The sequence below is a fragment of the Dendrobates tinctorius genome, unplaced genomic scaffold (genome assembly GCF_039654945.1).
Source record: "Dendrobates tinctorius isolate UK_male_01 unplaced genomic scaffold, ASM3965494v1 ptg000129l, whole genome shotgun sequence".
NCBI lineage: Eukaryota > Metazoa > Chordata > Amphibia > Anura > Dendrobatidae > Dendrobates > Dendrobates tinctorius.
Window position 1 is genome coordinate 48,944,043 of NW_027361797.1, and position 22,869 is coordinate 48,966,911.

Below are 22,869 nucleotides of genomic sequence, written 5' to 3' on the forward strand. Positions count from 1 at the left end.
CACTCAGAGGTAATAAGCCCCCTCCACTCAGAGGTAGTAAGCCCCCTCCACTCAGAGGTAGTAAGCCCCCTCCACTCAGAGGTAATAAGCCCCCTCCACTCAGAGGTAATAAGCCCCCTCCACTCAGAGGTAATAAGCCCCCTCCACTCAGAGGTAATAAGCCCCCTCCACTCAGAGGTAATAAGCCCCCTCCACTCAGAGGTAATAAGCCCCCTCCACTCAGAGGTCTTAAGTCACCTCCACTCAGAGGTAATAAGCCACCTCCACTCAGAGGTAGTAAGCCCCCTCCACTCAGAGGTAATAAGCCCCCTCCACTCAGAGGTCTTAAGTCACCTCCACTCAGAGGTAGTAAGCCCCCTCCACTCAGAGGTAGTAAGCCCCCTCCACTCAGAGGTAATAAGCCCCCTCCACTCAGAGGTAATAAGCCCCCTCCACTCAGAGGTAATAAGCCCCCTCCACTCAGAGGTAATAAGCCCCCTCCACTCAGAGGTAATAAGCCCCCTCCACTGAGAGGTAATAAGTCACCACCACTCAGAGGTAATAAGTCACCTCCACTCAGAGGTAGTAAGCCCCCTCCACTCAGAGGTAATAAGCCCCCTCCACTCAGAGGTCTTAAGTCACCTCCACTCAGAGGTAATAAGCCCCCTCCACTCAGAGGTAGTAAGCCCCCTCCACTCAGAGGTAGTAAGCCCCCTCCACTCAGAGGTAATAAGCCCCCTCCACTCAGAGGTAATAAGCCCCCTCCACTCAGAGGTAATAAGCCCCCTCCACTCAGAGGTAATAAGTCACCACCACTCAGAGGTAATAAGTCACCTCCACTCAGAGGTAATAAGCCCCCTCCACTCAGAGGTAATAAGCCCCCTACACTGGGTCTGTTTTTATTTTGGGGTTTGTTGGAGGTGTGTGATTGGGGGGGGCTACTATATCAGTGGGTAAAGGGTAGCATTTAATAATGTCACATTTCAGAGTCTACATAATGTCCTTTCTCAAAAATTACAGCGACCGTCCCGCTTACAAAGACCCTGACGGGGGGACCTGATAATTCAAGTTGTGCCCATTATGTTATTATCATACAGGTCACTCGATCAATCTGCATCAGAAATCACACACAAAGAAAAAGTCGTACTCCCAAAAGAAACAGAATAAAAGTTGTGAAAAGTTGTCAAACGTCTGGAGCGGCCTGACTTTGGGAATATGGACATGAAATATTTCGTGCAAATGACCTAACATGCCACAATTGCAGCTCTTTGTATGAGCGCAGCAGAAATACACTTTGTGCCCCAGTAACTGGATGCAAACTGTGCTTTCTAGAGGATGAATGCTATTACTAAGAAAATTGAATTTTCAATATGTTCCCGTCAAAGCAGAACATTTAATAATTGCTATTTACATTCTTCTCCGAGTCTGTCGGCTGAAACGCCGCCACAGGCCTGAACCTGATCATTATGAGCACAGTGACCCCAGGTGGCAGCCACGAAAATGGCGACCGCTCCTACTGACAAATAATATCTACCACATCTATGGCTTTGTCTGATAAATTAAACATTTTAAGGTTAGTGGAGCAGAATAATCTCCGATTCGGGAAAATCCATTTGTTCTTAATGAAGAGAAATGTAAAATTCGACAATAATTGTGTTTAAGAAATACACTAAAAACGCTGGTGTTACATTAAAGTGGTTTTCCAGACTTGGAGTTCACTCTAAGTGACGGCAGAATTGAGAATCCTCACAGTGTGTATAGTGCTCGCTGTCAGGATTCTCTGGCGCTGAGAGCGGGCAGTCATGTGACCACAAATATGCAATTTGTATACTTCCGGTCACATTCTGACTAGACGATTCCATCCACGTCTAGTCGGCATGTGACTACGTACTGTATATACAAATAACATACTTGTTGTAATGCGGTCGCCCACTCCCATCACCAATCCAATCCTGACAGTGTGCACTGTGAGGACTCACAAGTCTGCAGTGACAGAGTGAACCCCAAGCCTGGACAACCCCTTTAAACCTCAAACAGAACCCAAAATAGTGTCCTTTTGGCATTCACTGTATAGAAAAGCACAGTAGGCTGTGAATTCTTATAAAGAGAGCGTGTTTTTGCAATGAATCCCTATGGTGGATGAATGACACACCATCCATCCTGTGATACTTTAGGGCGGAAACAAAGTGTTTACGCCAGAAAACTCATTAAAAAAAAAAGCACAAAATGTTTGTACAAATAAATAATGTTTGTAAATAAGCATAGATTCTAGATCACGTGAAGTAATTATCCCCGAGCTGCTCCTCCTTGGTCAGACCTCATCTGGAATACTGTGTCCAGTTCTGGGCACCATAATTAAAAAAATACATTGAAAAACTGTAGCAAGTTCAGACAAGAGCTACCAGGATGGTGAGCGGACTGCAAAGTATGTCCTACGAGGAATGGTTAAAGGATCTGGGAATGTTTAGCTTGCAAAAAAGAAGCTAAGAGGAGACTGAATATCTGCAAATATCTGAAGGGCTGGCACATTGTAGAGGGATCATCCTTTTCTCATTTGCACATGGAAGCACGAGAAGCAATGGAATGAAACTGAAAGGGAGAAGATACACATTAGAAAAAAACTTTTTGACAGTGAGGGTGATCAATGAGTGGACCAGGCTGCCACGAGAGGTGGTGAGTTCTCCTTCAATGGAAGTCTCCAAACAGAGGCTGGACAGACATCTGTCTGAGATGGTTTAGGGAATCCTGCATTGAGCAGGACATGAGGACCCTTGAGATCGCTTCCAACTCTAACATTCTATGATTCTATGATATAGGGGGAGCTGGGGAGGACCTGGGGAGGGACACCTGTCAAATTCTTTAAAAGTGGCGGCGTTTCTTACATTCGAAATGTTACTCAGCAATGACAACAGTCAATGATCCGGCACATTTTATTCCGGCACGCCCCTCAGCAGCGTGCATGAGTTTTCATGCAGCCACATCCACTTTGCTTCAAAAAAATGCAGCAAAAAAAAAAAAAAAAACGCAGAGTTTTAGATTTTGAGCCCCAGTGTGAACAAATATTGGCGCCACAGCACTCACAGCAGTATGTTGGCACTATACAGGCAACAAGAAGCTATTAGGAAAAATAGATTCCTAGAAAGCATGTATAGAGATAAAGATAAAAACTTTTCTAGAACCTAAATCCAAAAAATAAAATGTGAACACTTTCCTAGAGTGCACGTGCTGCCAACTGGACACCCCGCCATTAGGCGTAACAGAACTATATTTATAAGTAGCTAAGCCTGAAAAATGTAAATACAATTTTGAAGGCAGTGGATCTTTAATAGGCTTACGGTTTATGGCCGTGTTCTGCAGCAGCTGGGGCATAACACAGGACTAAGTATAGATTTACCAGAACCATAAACGTGGCAGGTGGCTGCCCACTCAGTGCCCGTCTGCTTGCTTGGTTTATTTTCAGCGTCATAATCACAAATTCATAATATGGGATGTTAAGGTAAATGTTAATGGTGTCGTCGATGACAAGGGCTGCTAAAATAATCCCTATAGAAATTGTCCTTTTGATCCACAGCATAACAAGTCTTAAAGGGTTGTCCAGTGTAAACAAGTTATCGCCTATCCAGAGATACGAGGGCCACACAGAGAAATCCTTCCTCACACTTGGCTGCTATCAATGAGGTCATTAATGGTTGTCTGAGAAATGTTCTGCCACGCTGAATGCATTTGGGCAGCAAATCATCAAGATCCGCTGCTGGCAGCTCCTTTTGCAATGATGGGAGACATGTCCGGAGACACTGCAGGCCATGGTCGCACCTTTAGGCCACATCAGCTGCTCACATAAGCAACAGCAACATGTAACCTGGTGTGGTTATGTTGATAGAGTTGAACAAAATTGTTCATATTCGGTTCCGAATATGATCAGCAGCGAATATTGTTTTTACAATATTTGTCGAACGTCATTAGAGTCAATGGGAGAAGACATTACTGAATAAGTTCGGAACCGATCTTCAAACATACATTTGGCAAGAATAGGAAACCAATATTGCACGAATATGGCAAATTCAGATTCGGCGACCAAATCCAAACAAATTTGCTCAACTCTATTGAAAACCGGCTCCTGGGACACTTTGCAGTAATGGCCCACGACCAAATCAAGTTGACACTGAGCTGTTAGTGCACCAGGAATAAAGACTAGATGTGTCCAGCTAACATCCATTATGCTCCCCCACATCCTAATCCTAGAAGTAGGACTGGTGAGACTTTCCCTCATGAAGTCCTCTTTATGGTGTTACCCACATGGTCATCAGACCATTCTCCCGCTATTAATGCGTCCAAGACAAAAGCCGGACTCATTGCTGAAGAAGATAGACCTCCCTTCTAGCCTCCGTTGCCATCTTGCTCTGCCCCATGGTAGCCTTCAAGGCAGGTACGGACTGAGGCTGAAATTCAGCCCTGGCATTGAAATCACACAGGCCCATGTTGTCCCCGTCCCCAGGAACCAGTTGGGGATATATTACTAATATTACCCTGGATGGAAGAAAGCAAGATTTACTACAAGACCAATATTTCTAATGATACCTATGGCCTGCTGGGGTAAGTGATGGAGTCAGCGACTTTGTGCTCCATCACAACTCTTAACAGTATGGGTGTCTAGAGAACACCGATTCTGTTAAGAGCGTAGCAGACAAGGCGGCCCACGACCAGACAGGCCCTTCTGGCATTTGCCAGAATTGCCAGTCCGGCCCTGCTTCGATGTGGCGTGAGGTCAATAAAGCTCCTGTAGTTGGGTGACCGGCTGGTAGCCCAATGTTATGCAAATGCCTACTTTTCGTAACTAGTTTTTACTGAACCAATCAGAAAAACGCATACGTTTTAGACATCTTGAAACCTAACGCTATACGTTTCGAAACGTATTCCGCTGAGAAAATGTAGAAGAAAAAAAGTATACATCTTTGATAGGATATTTTGGGTGGAGGAACCTAAATAACATGGTCAACCATATTTTTGGGAATATTGAAGAAAAGAACAAAAAAACGTAAGCTGGATAAAAGGAAATATTTTTTTACTACATCTTCTGCTTTCAGCTACATCTTTTTTTTTTGGCATTCCAGGTGTCTACACCGTACCAATGTGAACCGAGCTGTAGACTTGGTGGGATTTACTGCAGGAGCTGGAGCTGACATTATTTCACCTTCTTCCCAATTAATGTGACTGAACTGGAGTTGAAAGCTAAAATTCCAGAAGGCTAAACATTACATTATACTATAAACACATAAAATTGATGGCGCCAAAGGGTTAAAGTATTGGGTTTCCATCAGTCTGTATGTGGCTAAGGCAGCTGACAGGCCCTCGTGTGTGTGGAAGGCCCATCCAGCTGTTGTGGCTGGCTGAAAGGCCATCTTTGTGAGGTGAAATCTTAGCCACTGTTTCTTTTTTTCCAAGGCCAATGAAAAAGCAGCCGTTACCTCACAAGATGGTGTAGAACAAGTTCAGGTCCACATCACCTCGTGTTTGGGATTTGTTAAATTTCTTGAACCTTATGGGACTTTACACTATTGTATTTAAGAAAACATGTCCGCCTTAAAGTGAAAACACTTTCTTTCCACCCATTTTTTTGGGCTCAAAAAACGAAAAATTCAGGAGCTATTTTTCACTTTTCCGCTTTCATTTTTTTCCTCCCCTTAGGCCACGTTCACACTATCAGTATTTGGTGAGTTTTTTACCTCAGTATTTGTAAGACAAAATCAGGAGTGGGTGATAAATACAGAAGTGGTGACGTGTCTCTATTATATTTTTCCTCTGATTGTTCCACTGCTGGTTTTGGCTTACAGATACTGAGGTAAAAAACTCACCAAATACTGAATGTGTGACCAAATACTGAGGTAAAATACTGACCAAATGATGAATGTGTGACCAAATACTGAGGTAAAATACTGACCAAATGATGAATGTGTGACCAAATACTGAGGTAAAATACTGACCAAATACTGAATGTGTGACCAAATACTGAGGTAAAATACTGACCAAATGATGAATGTGTGACCAAATACTGAGGTAAAATACTGACCAAATGATGAATGTGTGACCAAATACTGAGGTAAAATACTGACCAAATACTGAATGTGTGACCAAATACTGAGGTAAAATACTGACCAAATGATGAATGTGTGACCAAATACTGACCAAATACTGAATGTGTGACCAAATACTGAGGTAAAAAACTCACCAAATGCTGAATGTGTGACCAAATACTGACCAAATACTGAATGTGTGACCAAATACTGAGGTAAAATACTGACCAAATACTGAATGTGTGACCAAATACTGAGGTAAAATACTGACCAAATACTGAATGTGTGACCAAATACTGAGGTAAAATACTGACCAAATGCTGAATGTGTGACCAAATACTGAGGTAAAAAACTCACCAAATGATGAATGTGTGACCAAATACTGAGGTAAAATACTGACCAAATACTGAATGTGTGACCAAATACTGAGGTAAAATACTGACCAAATGCTGAATGTGTGACCAAATACTGAGGTAAAATACTGACCAAATACTGAATGTGTGACCAAATACTGAGGTAAAATACTGACCAAATACTGAATGTGTGACCAAATACTGAGGTAAAATACTGACCAAATACTGAATGTGTGACCAAATACTGAGGTAAAATACTGACCAAATACTGAATGTGTGACCAAATACTGAGGTAAAATACTGACCGAATACTGAATGTGTGACCAAATACTGAGGTAAAATACTGACCAAATACTGAATGTGTGACCAAATACTGAGGTAAAATACTGACCGAATACTGAATGTGTGACCAAATACTGAGGTAAAATACTGACCAAATACTGAATGTGTGACCAAATACTGAGGTAAAATACTGATCAAATACTGAATGTGTGACCAAATACTGAATGTGTGACCAAATACTGAGGTATGATACTGACCAAATACTGAGGTATGACACTGACCAAATACTGAATGTGTGACTAAATACTGAGGTATGATACTGACCAAATACTGAATGTGTGACCAAATACTGAGGTAAAATACTGACCAAATACTGAGGTATGATACTGACCAAATACTGAATGTGTGACCAAATACTGAGGTATGATACTGCCCAAATACTGAATGTGTGACCAAATACTGAGGTAAAATACTGACCAAATACTGAATGTGTGACCAAATACTGAGGTAAAATACTGACCAAATGCTGAATGTGTGACCAAATACTGAGGTAAAATACTGACCAAATACTGAATGTGTGACCAAATACTGAGGTAAAATACTGACCAAATACTGAATGTGTGACCAAATACTGAAGTAAAATACTGACCAAATACTGAATGTGTGACCAAATACTGAGGTAAAATACTGACCGAATACTGAATGTGTGACCAAATACTGAGGTAAAATACTGACCAAATACTGAATGTGTGACCAAATACTGAGGTAAAATACTGACCAAATACTGAATGTGTGACCAAATACTGAGGTAAAATACTGACCAAATACTGAATGTGTGACCAAATACAGAGGTAAAATACTGACCAAATGCTGAATGTGTGACCAAATACTGACCAAATACTGAATGTGTGACCAAATACTGAGGTAAAAAACTCACCAAATGCTGAATGTGTGACCAAATACTGACCAAATACTGAATGTGTGACCAAATACTGAGGTAAAATACTGACCAAATACTGAATGTGTGACCAAATACTGAGGTAAAATACTGACCAAATGCTGAATGTGTGACCAAATACTGACCAAATACTGAATGTGTGACCAAATACTGAGGTAAAAAACTCACCAAATGCTGAATGTGTGACCAAATACTGACCAAATACTGAATGTGTGACCAAATACTGAGGTAAAATACTGACCAAATACTGAATGTGTGACCAAATACTGAGGTAAAATACTGACCAAATACTGAATGTGTGACCAAATACTGAGGTAAAATACTGACCAAATACTGAATGTGTGACCAAATACAGAGGTAAAATACTGACCAAATGCTGAATGTGTGACCAAATACTGACCAAATACTGAATGTGTGACCAAATACTGAGGTAAAAAACTCACCAAATGCTGAATGTGTGACCAAATACAGAGGTAAAATACTGACCAAATGCTGAATGTGTGACCAAATACTGACCAAATACTGAATGTGTGACCAAATACTGAGGTAAAAAACTCACCAAATACTGAATGTGTGACCAAATACTGAGGTAAAATACTGACCAAATACTGAATGTGTGACCAAATACTGAGGTAAAATACTGACCAAATACTGAATGTGTGACCAAATACTGAGGTAAAATACTGACCAAATACTGAATGTGTGAACGTGGCCTTATTCCAACAGCCGTAACTTTTTTTATTATTCCATCGACATAGCCATGTGAGGGCTTGTTTTTTCGGCAGGACGAGTTAAACTTTTGAAAGACTCCATCCATTTTATCATGGAAAGCGTGAAACAAAATTTTAAGTGTGAAAAAAAAGAGCATTTCTGCATTTTTTTTTTATTTACAGCATTCATTTTAAGGTAAGAAATGACCCGGTAATACGATTTTCCTGGTCGGTAAAATATGGAGATACCAAACATACATAGCTTTTATTTTAGTTACCGTAAGGGTAAAAAACAATTTTGAAATTAGTAAGAAAAAATTTTTTTAACAATTTTTCCGGGGATACGGAGCTGTATGCGGGCTTGTTTTTTACGTCCCAAACGATATTTTTATGAATATAATATTGGGGTAGATAAGATAATTCTGGCATTTTGATTTTTTTTCTCGTTACGCCATTTACCGATCGGAATAATTTTTTATATTTTGATAAATCGGATTTTTACGAACGCAGCGATACTAAATATGTGTTTTTTTTTATTTCTCAATTTTTAACGGGGGGGGGGGAAACTGGGTCACCTATGAAGCCCACTCATTGGCTGGTCTTCACAGGAGCACCTTCATAATAGGCTGACATGGCAACCCATTGACTCCCCGCAACTGCGTCGCGAGGAGCCGATTAGGGGGTCGTGAAATGGTGCGACACCCTTCACCCCCAGACAATGTGCTTTAAATGCTACGCACGGTCAGAGATTGACGGCAGCGTTTAAGTAGCTCAGAACATGTGCGTGTAAAAACAACTTGCTGCTCATATGTTCAGACTTTTAACTTTGACCATTCTTCACATATTTTTCACTGACATTTTCTGAATTGTCTTACTCTTGAAGAACATGGTGGGTTCACCTGCCTGAGAAAGACATTGTGTGCACAAATTGGTTCCAATTATCACACCCGTGAATAATGGGCCGTTTTTCTTCCATTCGTCATCCGTTTTGCCTGTTTTTTATCTCGTCCATTTCTCTAAAGCAGCTGATATCAGACTGTTTGCGCGTCCCAACGTTGTGTACCCGCTCTTGCACACATTCTCCCCTTTCCATAATCCCGAGCTCAGTTCTGCAGTTGACTTGTGTCAAAAATGAGAAGCGTCACAGCAGGCAATGAAGAATAGCACGAATTGTTGAACTTTTCCTGACTTCAGGCACTTTTCGCGGTTAAAAAAAAAATACCGTAATCATGAGGCAGGGAATCCTAGCTCAATTCCCATGTGAAAGATGAGACCGCGGACTGCAGCTTGTATCCAGCGCGCTTCTATGTAACTATCTCCCGGCACATGCCTGCATATGTTGATAATCTTCAGCCATCGCTCAAGCCCACAAAGAGCGCCTGTATCTGGATTTATTTAATTAGTAAAATGTGCTCCCTGTACGATCCAAAATACAGTGTCCATATACCGTTAAGGTCCACACTGTACATCTCTGTGCTGCCAAGTTCCGTAAGTGAGAAAAAACTGTGGTACGTTCTATTACATGCTATTTATTAGGAAAGAATACGGCGCCTTATGGAGGCGCCATATGGCGGCACTTATGACTACGGAAGCCCCGTATTTCAGTTTTAGTTGTGAAATCTATTTCTGATGGTAACAACAACTTTCATTGCTTGGAATCGACTGATGGTCTTGTGCATCTTTTGCCCGTTCGCTGCCCTGCGAGCTCCATTTTGATAATCGAGGGGATTCTAAAAATAATTGCACCCCATAAAAACACATAGATTGTGAAAAAGTAAGTGATATGCCCATTTCTAACAAGACTGACCTTATGTGTAGCCACTGCTAGATTATACAGACTTTAGTTAGTAGGATAACCACCTTTAAAGAGATAGTCAACCATACACAATCACTTTTTTCATAGACAGGTGTGGAAAGGCTATGCTAATTACAGGGTGTCCCCTTGTGGGGACCGCCATTAATCAGTTGTAGTCAATGGAAGAACCTGGCAGCATGTGTTCACACGACTGCAGTGCCTCCACTAGACATTTGAATCATTTCATGATATCCAGTTATCGGGCCTGGTTCACATGATGCTATTCCACTCCTTTTAATGTACATGCCAAGAAGAGCTCCGGGCATACACCTCCGGAGTAAGGCTGTGTCATGCTGTGACAGTCACCGGTAAAGAAGGGGGGGACTCACACTGTCCCTGGAACCCTAACTCTCCCTGAGCCGGGGGTACTCTTGAAGGTAGAGAGGCCTGAGTCTCCGACCATACTATGCTCTTCATAAACCCTGATCTGTCCCCTCCCCTACTCCATGAGGCATAGGACAGAAATATAAGGTAAACAAGACACAAAGATAAAACAAGGATAACAGAAAACCTCTATCATACAAAAGCACTAACCAACAATAGGAAATAGGATAGGGACCAGGAGGAAAAAACTAAATGGGATCAGGGACCAGGAGATAAACACACACGTACTACAGCAAACCACAGATCACTACTACAACAACTGTACTTCAACCACTTAGCTTTAGGGCACAACACAGGAAGACGACTCTTTCACCGGCAAGGACAAGAAGGTCTGACCAGTTTTTATGAGAAGAGTTAATGACCAGATCAGAAACAGCTGAAATGGAGCTGCATGTTTATGACCAGCATAGAAAGGGTTGTTAACCTCTTCAGCACTAGAGGCAACTAAATCATTTTAATATGTACACAAATCACACCATCTCTAAAGAAGACCTGTGATCCATTATCCGATGTGACCTTCTAACTCCAGGTGACACCCTTGTGCCTGGCTGGCACTTATAGATATTTCCATATAGACACACAAAGTTATAAGTTGCTGTTAAGGTCCCATTATAAAAGAAAACGTATAATTTGATTCCATAGTGTGGAAGTTCAAAATAACATTTCCAGACAGGAACATGTCATGCTTTGATGAGGCTGTCACCCAAAGGTCGGAAGAGCTGCAGCCGGTCCTTGAAGATTGGACCGATGAGTATGGACATCTGAATGAGCCCTAAGGCTGGGGCTAAACTGTAACAGCAGTGTTCTGGAAAGTTGGGCAACAAAAAGCCAGGTTAGGGCTCCATGCCAACTTTGGCCACAAGAGTTGTCGTAAGACCAAAATTCGAAGTGTCGCTACCCCATTGCGGAGCTATAGAAGTGAATGGGGTTGCAATGAACAAGTTGCAAAATATCTTACACAAGGTTGGACTTTGCTTAACGCAGTCTCCTCGGGGGGGGGGGGGGGGGGCAATGTGACCCCATTCACTTCTATACCGCCACAATGTAGCAACGGCACAAACTGACCCTTGATGAGGCCAAAGTGGCCATGTAGCCTGAGCTTTAACCAACCATTGTGGGCTGGGAATGCCGATGGTAACCTGGTGTAGCACAGTATCTCCAGAGAGACACGTTAGCAGATATCAGCGTCTGTGAAACGTCTCATGTTACCAATATGGCAGGTGTCTTATGTAAGGGAAACATAAAGAATTCCATTCCGCACTTCCATTAAAGCGAACAATACCCATAAAAGTGTAAAATAACACACTCCCGTCAGTCCTCTGTCCTACATGCCAACAGCTCTGACATCTCCTATTAAAGCCATTAATCTGTAGACATTACTCTGGAGGGCAGAGTTCCTGCTCATAAAACATGGTGGGAGTCCATTTACCCTCCAATATGACAAGATGATGAGTGTTTTCCGGCAAACACATCAGTGCGTGACACAAATTCCTACTTTATATTGTGCTGCTGCCTCTTATATTATTAGTTAGTTGAACCTTGACTTTTTGGATACTTTATAGAAACTTTGGTAGATGAAGGGTCCTGACTTTATTAAGACCGATTATGGAGAACTGTAAGGCCGTGTTCACACCTCGAGTATTTGCAACAATTTTTTATAGTTCTGGCAGGAAAAAAAATGTTGCGAAAATACACATGTTTTTACGTGCATTTTTTATGTGTTTATACCTGCGTTTTTTTTTCTCCTTCATTTAAATGTGGGGGAAAAAAAAACGCTAAAAGAATCTGCTTCAAATCTGAAAGAAAAAAATAACAAGTATGTGCATGAGATTTCACACATCTTTGCCAATACTGTAAAACGCTGCGCTTTTTTTTTCCAAACCTTGAAAAATTAGTGGAAAAAACGTAGTAAAAATGCACAGTGGGAACTGGGAACAAGTATTTGGTGCTTTTAATGGAAATGTAGGATGTTGTGTTTTTTGCGCACAAAATGACGTAGTACAAAAAAAAAACAAAAAAAACGCACCAAATACTTATGGTGGGAATTTAGCCTTACTGAAACTGCATCATGGGAAACGGGCTTTATGATGATCATGGCTCTCAAATATTACACTATATTAATTTTGGAAACGTTTGGTGATTTCGCTGGAGTTTCTAAAAGGTAGAGAACTGAATCAGGCTAAAGTCAAGACGTGAAACATGTGAAAACTGAATCCTCTGCTGACATGGAATGGCATCATCTGGGAGGATGTCAGAGAACATCTGTGAATTTTATGAAAGGAGCTGTCCCATAAATGACATTTATTATGTGTCCGCAGGATAGATTAATAACTATGTGATTGCTGGTGTTCCAATGATTCCAAAGCCTCCTGTGTGATCGGATTGGTAGTGAGCATGTGCGACCACCGGACGTTGAATAAGGCAGTGGTCGCACATGCTCACTACCATTCCCTTCTCAAAGGGGACTTTGGGACCTTACTTGTGACTGGTCCATGCAGTTGGATCATAAATTTATCATCTATCCTGTGGATGGGTGCTGTTTATTACAACCTCTATAATGAATATTCAGACAATAGAAAATATTGGTAAAAAAAAATCCTTTAATAAGATGTGTGCATGGTATGTCTTCAGTTTTGCAGAGATCGCTTGAGTGACTCCACAGTGCCCTTTTTGTAAAATCAGCCATGTAATCATTCCAGGCCAATACCCTAGGTTCTGGTTTTAATAATGTGCCCCCAAAAATAAGGTTCACTTGGGTGATCGGTGAAAAACACACTCCGACAAACCCAACACAGGGAATATGAAGTCCGCTCTAACTGCCCGCCCTACCGCTGCTACGGGCTGACTGTTTCCACCACGTAGATCTTCTATGGTCACCGACTACTGACACAAGACTGAAGAACTCGCGAGCCATGCAGAAACCGGAGACTGACCCAATATATGTTCTTTATTGCATCCATGGGATGAAATTACACAGGCAATGAAGTAGTCATGCAGCGGTCGCATAGCTTCGTGTCGAGGACTGACTAAGGATCAGACCGCAAACAAACCCCAGGAGCCAACAGTAAAAAGTTTTATAGTCTTTGTGAGGAATCTCAAGACGGTGTGAAAAACAATAGTCTCCTTTACTAGCTGCTTCATAACTGCTGGCTTCGAGTTGGTCAGAGTCGGTCACGCAGGTCACCGATGAGTTCTCGTTCAGTCATTAATGGCAGCCCGTGAAAGCTATCAGTCTGAAGCTGTCGCCAGCCGCCTGCTCTGCACATGAATGGCCGTACAGTGGCCACAGATGGGCCCCGCCGGGCCACGGCTCACAGACAGTTGACATGCGCTTCCTTGCTTGTGTCTTCCTGTTGATGTGTGGGTCTTGGATTACTACGGTCCAATGACCGTCTGATCTTGGACACTGTGACACCTGCTAACATTTGGGGAAATTCCCCTGTCAGCAGTGGTTACCGGATATGTAGCTGGTTGGAATTTCTTACAGTAATTTCTCAGGGGTGACGTGATGCTACGTGAGGCTCAGGAATGGAACATTTTCCTCACATATAAATCTATTGTATTAACTATCAATATTAAAACTAAATTCCATCAGAACCATGAACTTTATCATTTATACATATTATGAAACCGGTAGTTATTCTTCTGTCAGATGTGGCAGATCAGTCACTGCTACTGGGTGCTGTGCAATTCTTCCCATCTACCTAAGCATTACAGCCTCTGTTACCCCAAAACGCTACGAAACAATCACTGACCTCAGGGAGACCAGTCAAAGAAAACACTACGGCAGCCGTCAAAGGCGCTCAATCATAGTGAAATCCTAGGTGCATTGCTCCCTGGGAAATACGAATATGCAAATAAAGTCTGTGGAGCCTCATTTAAGAGTCTCAAACACGGGACTAGCCAGATCTTCCTCCAGGGAAGGACCCAGCCAAGGAGTGGCTCCTTTCGGAAACCACCATTACCACCATATTAAGTGGCCCTTTAAGTCAGTATCCAGCTCTTTACGAGTTTACAGATATGACAAGGGAAATACCAAGGCCAGGCATCTCCACAGACAGCTGTTTCGGGGTGTTTCCCTTCATCAGTGTGGAGTAGGATTCTGGCAAGTCCCTTGTTTGAGACTCTTAAATGAGGCTCCACGAACTTTATTTGCATATTCGTATTTCCCAGGGAGCAATGCACCTAGGATTTCACTGTGATTGAGCGCCTTTGTCGGCTGCCACAGTGTTTTCTTTGACTGGTCTCCCTGAGGTCAGTGATTGTTTGGTGATGTTGGTCTACTAGGCATTGCTCCCACCTTGCCAGAATCCTACTCCACACTGATGAAGGGCAACACCCCGAAACAGCTGTCTGTGGATGGATACCTGGCCTTGGTATTTCCCTTGTCATATCTGTAAACTCGTAAAGAGCTGGATATTGACTTAAAAGGGCCACTTAATATGGTGGTAATGCTGGTTTCCGAAAGGAGCCTTGGCTGGGTCCTTCCCTGGAGGAAAATCTGGCTAGTCCCATGTTTGACATTCTTAAATGAGGCTCCACAGACTTTATTTGCATACCCCAAAACTCTAGGCAGAGGTCCTCAACCAGCGGCCCGCAAGCCACCAATGTCTGCAGCTGTCTGCTCAGTCTAGTGCTGTTCTCAGCTATAATGGCATACACAGGGGCATTATTACTCTATAAGGGGGGACTCGGGATATTATTACTATATAAGGGGGCACTCGGGATATGATTACTATATAAGGGGGACACTCGGGGCATTATTACTATATAAGGAGGCACTCGGGGCATTATTACTAGATAAGGGGGCACTCGGGGTATTATTACTATATAAGGGGGCACTCGGGGCATTATTACTATATAAGGGCGCACTCGTGGAATTATTACTATATGAGGGGACACTTGGGGGATTATTACTATATAAGGGGACACTCGGGGCATTATTACTATATAAGGGGGCACTCGTGGAATTATTACTATATGAGGGGACACTTGGGGGATTATTACTATATAAGGGGACACTCGGGGCATTATTACTATATAAGGGGGCACTCGGGGCATAATTACTATATGAGGGGACACTAGGGACATTATTACTATATAAGGGGACACTTGGGGCATTATTACTATATAAAAGGACACGCGAGGCATTATTACTATATGAGGGGACACTCGGGGCATTATTACTATATAAGGGGGCACTCGGGACATTACTATATAAGGGGGAACTCGGGGCATTATTACTATATAAGGAGACACTCGGGGCATTATTACTATATAAGGGGACACTCGGGACATTATTACTATATAAGGGAACACTCGGGACATTATTACTATATAAGGGAGCAATCAGGACATTATAACTATATAAGAGAACACTTGGGACATTATTACTATATAAGGGGGCACTCGGGGCATTATTACAATATAAGGAGGCACTCGGGGCATTATTACTATATAAAGGGACACTCGGGGCTTTATTACTATATAAGGGGGCACTCGGGGCATTATTACTATATAAGAGGACACGAGTGGCATTATTACTATATAAGAAGACGCTCGGGGCATTATTACTATATAAGGGGACGCTCGGGGCATTATTACTATATAAGGGGACACTTGGGACATTATTACTATATAAGGGGGCACTCGGGGCATTATTACAATATAAGGGGACACTCGGGGCATTATTACTATATAAGGGGACAGTTAGGACATTATTACTATATAAAGGGACACTCGGGGCATTATTATTATTATATAAGGGGGCACTCGGGGCATTATTACTATATAAAGGGACACTCGGGGCATTATTACTATATAAGGGGACACTCTGGGAATTATTGCTATATAAGGGGACACTCGGGGCATTATTACTATATAAGAGGACACTTGGGACATTATTACTATATAAGAGGACACTTGGGACATTACTATATAAGGGGGCACTCGGGGCATTATTACTATATAAGGGGGCACTCAGGGCATTATTACTGTATAAAGGGACACTCAGGACATTATTACTATATAAGGGGACACTTGGGACATTATTACTTTATAAAGGGACACTTGGGACATTATTACTATATAAGGAGGCACTCGCGGCATTATTACTATATAAGGGGACACTCATGGCATTATTACTATATAAGGGGACGCTCGGGGCATTAGTACTATATAAGAGGACACTCGGGGCATTATTACTACATAAGGAGACATTTGGGCATTATTACTATATAAGGGGACACTTCGGACATTATTACTATATAAGGGGGCACTCGGGGCATTATTACTATATAAGGGGACACTCGGGACATTATAACTATATAATGGAACACTCGGGGCATTATTACTATATAAGGGGACCCTCGGGGCATTATTACTATATAAGGGGGCACTCGGGGCATTATCACTACATAAGGAGACACTTGGGGCATTATTGCTATATAAGGGGACACTTGGGACATTATTACTATATAAGGGGGCACTCGGGGCATTATTACTATATAAGGGGGCACTCGGGGCATTATTACTATACAAGGGGACACTTGGGACATTATTACTATACTGTATAAGGAGGCACTCGGGGCATTATTACTATATAAGGGGAAACTTAGGACATTATTACAATATAAGGGGGCACTCGGGGCATTATTACTATATAAGGGGGCACTCGGGGCATTATTACTATGCAAGGGGACACTTGGGACATTATTACTATACTGTATAAGGAGGCACTCGGGGCATTATTACTATATAAGGGGACACTCGGGGCATTATTACTATATAAGGGGACGCTCGGGGAATTATTACTATATAAGAGGACGCTCGGGGCATTATTACTACATAAGGAGACACTTGGGGCATTATTACTATATAAGGAGACACTTCGGACATTATTACTATATAAGTGGACACTCGGGGCATTATTACTATATAAGGGGACATTCGGGGCATTATTACTATATAAGGGGACATTCGGGGCATTATTACTATATAATGGGACACTTGGGGCATTATTACTATTTAAGGGGACACTCGGGGCATTATTGCTATATAAGGGGACACTCGGGGCATTATTACTATATAAGGGGACATTCGGGGCATTATTACTATATAAGGGGACACTCGGGGCATTATTACTATATAAGGGGAAACTTAGGACATTATTACAATATAAGGGGGCACTCGGGGCATTATTACTATATAAGGGGGCACTCGGGGCATTATTACTATATAAGGGGGCACTCGGGGCATTATTACTATATAAGGGGGCACTCGGGGCATTATTACTATATAAGAGGACACTCGGGGCATTATTACTTTATAAGGGGACACTTGGGACATTATTGCTATATAAGGAGGCACTCGGGGCATTATTACTATATAAGGGGACACTCGGGACATTATAACTATATAATGGAACACTCGGGGCATTATTACTATATAAGGGGACACTCGGGGCATTATTACTATATAAGGGGGCACTCGGGGCATTATTACTATATAAGGGGGCACTCGGGGCATTATTACTACATAAGGAGACACTTGGGGCATTATTGCTATATAAGGGGACACTTGGGACATTATTACTATATAAGGGGGCACTCGGGGCATTATTACTATATAAGGGGACACTCGGGGCATTATTGCTATAAAGGGGGACATTCGAGGAATTATTACTACATAAGGGGACACTCGGGGCATTATTACTATATAAAGGGATACTTGGGGCATTATTACTATATAAGGGGACACTCGGGGCATTATTGCTATATAAGGGGACACTCGGGGCATTATTACTATATAAGGGGACATTCGGGGCATTATTACTATATAAGGGGACACTCGGAGCATTTTTACTATATAAGGGGACAGTTAGGACATTATTACTATATAAAGGGATACTTGGGGCATTATTACTATATAAGGGGACACTCGGGGCATTATTGCTATATAAGGGGACACTCGGGGCATTATTACTATATAAGGGGACATTCGGGGCATTATTACTATATAAGGGGAAACTTAGGACATTATTACAATATAAGGGGGCACTCGGGGCATTATTACTATATAAGGGGACATTCGGGGCATTATTACTATATAAGGGGACACTCGGGGCATTATTACTATATAAGGGGAAACTTAGGACATTATTACAATATAAGGGGGCACTCGGGGCATTATTACTATATAAGGGGGCACTCGGGGCATTATTACTATACAAGGGGACACTTGGGACATTATTACTTTATAAGGGGACACTTGGGACATTATTACTATACTGTATAAGGAGGCACTCGGGGCATTATTGCTATATAAGGGGACACTCGGGGCATTATTACTATATAAGGGGACATTCGGGGCATTATTACTATATAAGGGGACACTCGGGGCATTATTACTATATAAGGGGAAACTTAGGACATTATTACAATATAAGGGGGCACTCGGGGCATTATTACTATATAAGGGGGCACTCGGGGCATTATTACTATATAAGGGGGCACTCGGGGCATTATTACTATATAAGAGGACACTCGGGGCATTATTACTTTATAAGGGGACACTTGGGACATTATTGCTATATAAGGAGGCACTCGGGGCATTATTACTATATAAGGGGACACTCGGGACATTATAACTATATAATGGAACACTCGGGGCATTATTACTATATAAGGGGACACTCGGGGCATTATTACTATATAAGGGGGCACTCGGGGCATTATTACTATATAAGGGGGCACTCGGGGCATTATTACTACATAAGGAGACACTTGGGGCATTATTGCTATATAAGGGGACACTTGGGACATTATTACTATATAAGGGGGCACTCGGGGCATTATTACTATATAAGGGGACACTCGGGGCATTATTGCTATAAAGGGGGACATTCGGGGAATTATTACTACATAAGGGGACACTCGGGGCATTATTACTATATAAAGGGATACTTGGGGCATTATTACTATATAAGGGGACACTCGGGGCATTATTGCTATATAAGGGGACACTCGGGGCATTATTACTATATAAGGGGACATTCGGGGCATTATTACTATATAAGGGGACACTCGGGGCATTTTTACTATATAAGGGGACAGTTAGGACATTATTACTATATAAAGGGATACTTGGGGCATTATTACTATATAAGGGGACACTCGGGGCATTATTGCTATATAAGGGGACACTCGGGGCATTATTACTATATAAGGGGACATTCGGGGCATTATTACTATATAAGGGGAAACTTAGGACATTATTAGAATATAAGGGGGCACTCGGGGCATTATTACTATATAAGGGGACATTCGGGGCATTATTACTATATAAGGGGACACTCGGGGCATTATTACTATATAAGGGGAAACTTAGGACATTATTACAATATAAGGGGGCACTCGGGGCATTATTACTATATAAGGGGGCACTCGGGGCATTATTACTATACAAGGGGACACTTGGGACATTATTACTTTATAAGGGGACACTTGGGACATTATTACTATACTGTATAAGGAGGCACTCGGGGCATTATTACTATATAAGGGGACACTCGGGGCATTATTACTATATAAGGGGACGCTCGGGGAATTATTACTATATAAGAGGACGCTCGGGGCATTATTACTACATAAGGAGACACTTGGGGCATTATTACTATATAAGGAGACACTTCGGACATTATTACTATATAAGTGGACACTCGGGGCATTATTACTATATAAGGGGACATTCGGGGCATTATTACTATATAATGGGACACTTGGGGCATTATTACTATTTAAGGGGACACTCGGGGCATTATTGCTATATAAGGGGACACTCGGGGCATTATTACTATATAAGGGGACATTCGGGGCATTATTACTATATAAGGGAACACTCGGGGCATTATTACTATATAAGGGGAAACTTAGGACATTATTACAATATAAGGGGGCACTCGGGGCATTATTACTATATAAGGGGGCACTCGGGGCATTATTACTATATAAGGGGGCACTCGGGGCATTATTACTATATAAGAGGACACTCGGGGCATTATTACTTTATAAGGGGACACTTGGGACATTATTGCTATATAAGGAGGCACTCGGGGCATTATTACTATATAAGGGGACACTCGGGACATTATAACTATATAATGGAACACTCGGGGCATTATTACTATATAAGGGGACACTCGGGGCATTATTACTATATAAGGGGGCACTCGGGGCATTATTACTACATAAGGAGACACTTGGGGCATTATTGCTATATAAGGGGACACTTGGGACATTATTACTATATAAGGGGGCACTCGGGGCATTATTACTATATAAGGGGACACTCGGGGCATTATTGCTATAAAGGGGGACATTCGGGGAATTATTACTACATAAGGGGACACTCGGGGCATTATTACTATATAAAGGGATACTTGGGGCATTATTACTATATAAGGGGACACTCGGGGCATTATTGCTATATAAGGGGACACTCGGGGCATTATTACTATATAAGGGGACATTCGGGGCATTATTACTATATAAGGGGACACTCGGGGCATTATTACTATATAAGGGGACACTTAGGACATTATTACAATATAAGGGGGCACTCGGGGCATTATTACTATATAAGGGGGCACTCGGGGAATTATTACTATATAAGGGGACACTCGGGGCATTATTACTATATAAGGGGACACTCGGGGCATTATTACTATACAAGGGGACACTTGGGACATTATTACTTTATAAGGGGACACTCGGGGCATTATTACTATATAAGGGGACGCTCGGGGAATTATTACTATATAAGAGGACACTCGGGGCATTATTATTACATAAGGAGACACTTGGGGCATTATTACTATATAAGGGGACACTTCGGACATTACTACTATATAAGGGGACACTCGGAGCATTTTTACTATATAAGGGGACAGTTAGGACATTATTACTATATAAAGGGATACTTGGGGCATTATTACTATATAAGGGGACACTCGGGGCATTATTGCTATATAAGGGGACACTCGGGGCATTATTACTATATAAGGGGACACTCGGGGCATTATTACTATATAAGGGGACACTCGGGGCATTATTACTATATAAGGGGACACTTAGGACATTATTACAATATAAGGGGGCACTCGGGGCATTATTACTATATAAGGGGGCACTCGGGGCATTATTACTATATAAGGGGACACTCGGGGCATTATTACTATACAAGGGGACACTTGGGACATTATTACTTTATAAGGGGACACTTGGGACATTATTGCTATATAAGGAGGCACTCGGGGCATTATTACTATATAAGGGGACACTCGGGACATTATAACTATATAATGGAACACTCGGGGCATTATTACTATATAAGGGGACACTCGGGGCATTATTACTATATAAGGGGGCACTCGGGGCATTATTACTACATAAGGAGACACTTGGGGCATTATTGCTATATAAGGGGACACTTGGGACATTATTACTATATAAGGGGGCACTCGGGGCATTATTACTATATAAGGGGACACTCGGGGCATTATTGCTATAAAAGGGGACATTCGGGGCATTATTACTACATAAGGGGACACTTGGGACATTATTACTACAGTATATAAGGGGGTACTCAGGGCATTATTACTATATAAGGGGACACTCATGACATTATTACTATATAAGGGGGACACTCGGGGCATTATTACTATATAAGGAGACACTCGGGGCATTATTACTATACAAGGGGACACTTGGGACATTATTATTTTATAAGGGGACACTTGGGACATTATTACTATATAAGGGGGAACTCGGGGCATTATTACTTTATAAGGGGAAATTTGGGACATTATTTCTTTATATGGGGGCCTAGACGCCCCACCACTAGCATCTCTACAATGAACCCTAGCAACTGGATATCATACCTTCTCTCGTTGTCATCAAGGTGGGCAAATAGGACATTTTTGGAAATGGCCTTAGCCAAGGCCGTCATTGTCTTGTAGTCCTTTGGAATAACCTGCAGAAAAAACAACAGGTAGGTAGATGATTTTCATGTCCCTGGCATGGACAACCGAGCGATTCTGTGAACAATGCAGAAAGTATGCAACTCGACAAAAGGGCAGGACCTTTAATTTCACATAAGCTGCCTTTGGATCCGACCACCTCTGATAGACGGCAGCGGTGGCTAGTAACCTAGTCAAAGAGCAATAAACTATAGAAATTAAAATCCCTCTGTTCTTGAGAATGAATAGGATTCTTAATAA

General features: G+C 42.0%; 1 protein-coding gene across 3 annotated transcripts in view; it reads right to left on the bottom strand.

The window, feature by feature from the left end:
- The window catches only part of PRKAR1B (protein kinase cAMP-dependent type I regulatory subunit beta), a 182,502-nt gene that overhangs the window by 113,971 nt on the left and 45,662 nt on the right, over nucleotides 1–22,869 (bottom strand). For all 3 annotated transcript variants that reach the window (XM_073543099.1, XM_073543100.1, XM_073543102.1), the window contains one exon: nucleotides 22,531–22,622. In XM_073543099.1, coding sequence (XP_073399200.1) covers nucleotides 22,531–22,622 — 92 coding nt within the window. The remainder of the gene's footprint in view (nucleotides 1–22,530; nucleotides 22,623–22,869) is intronic.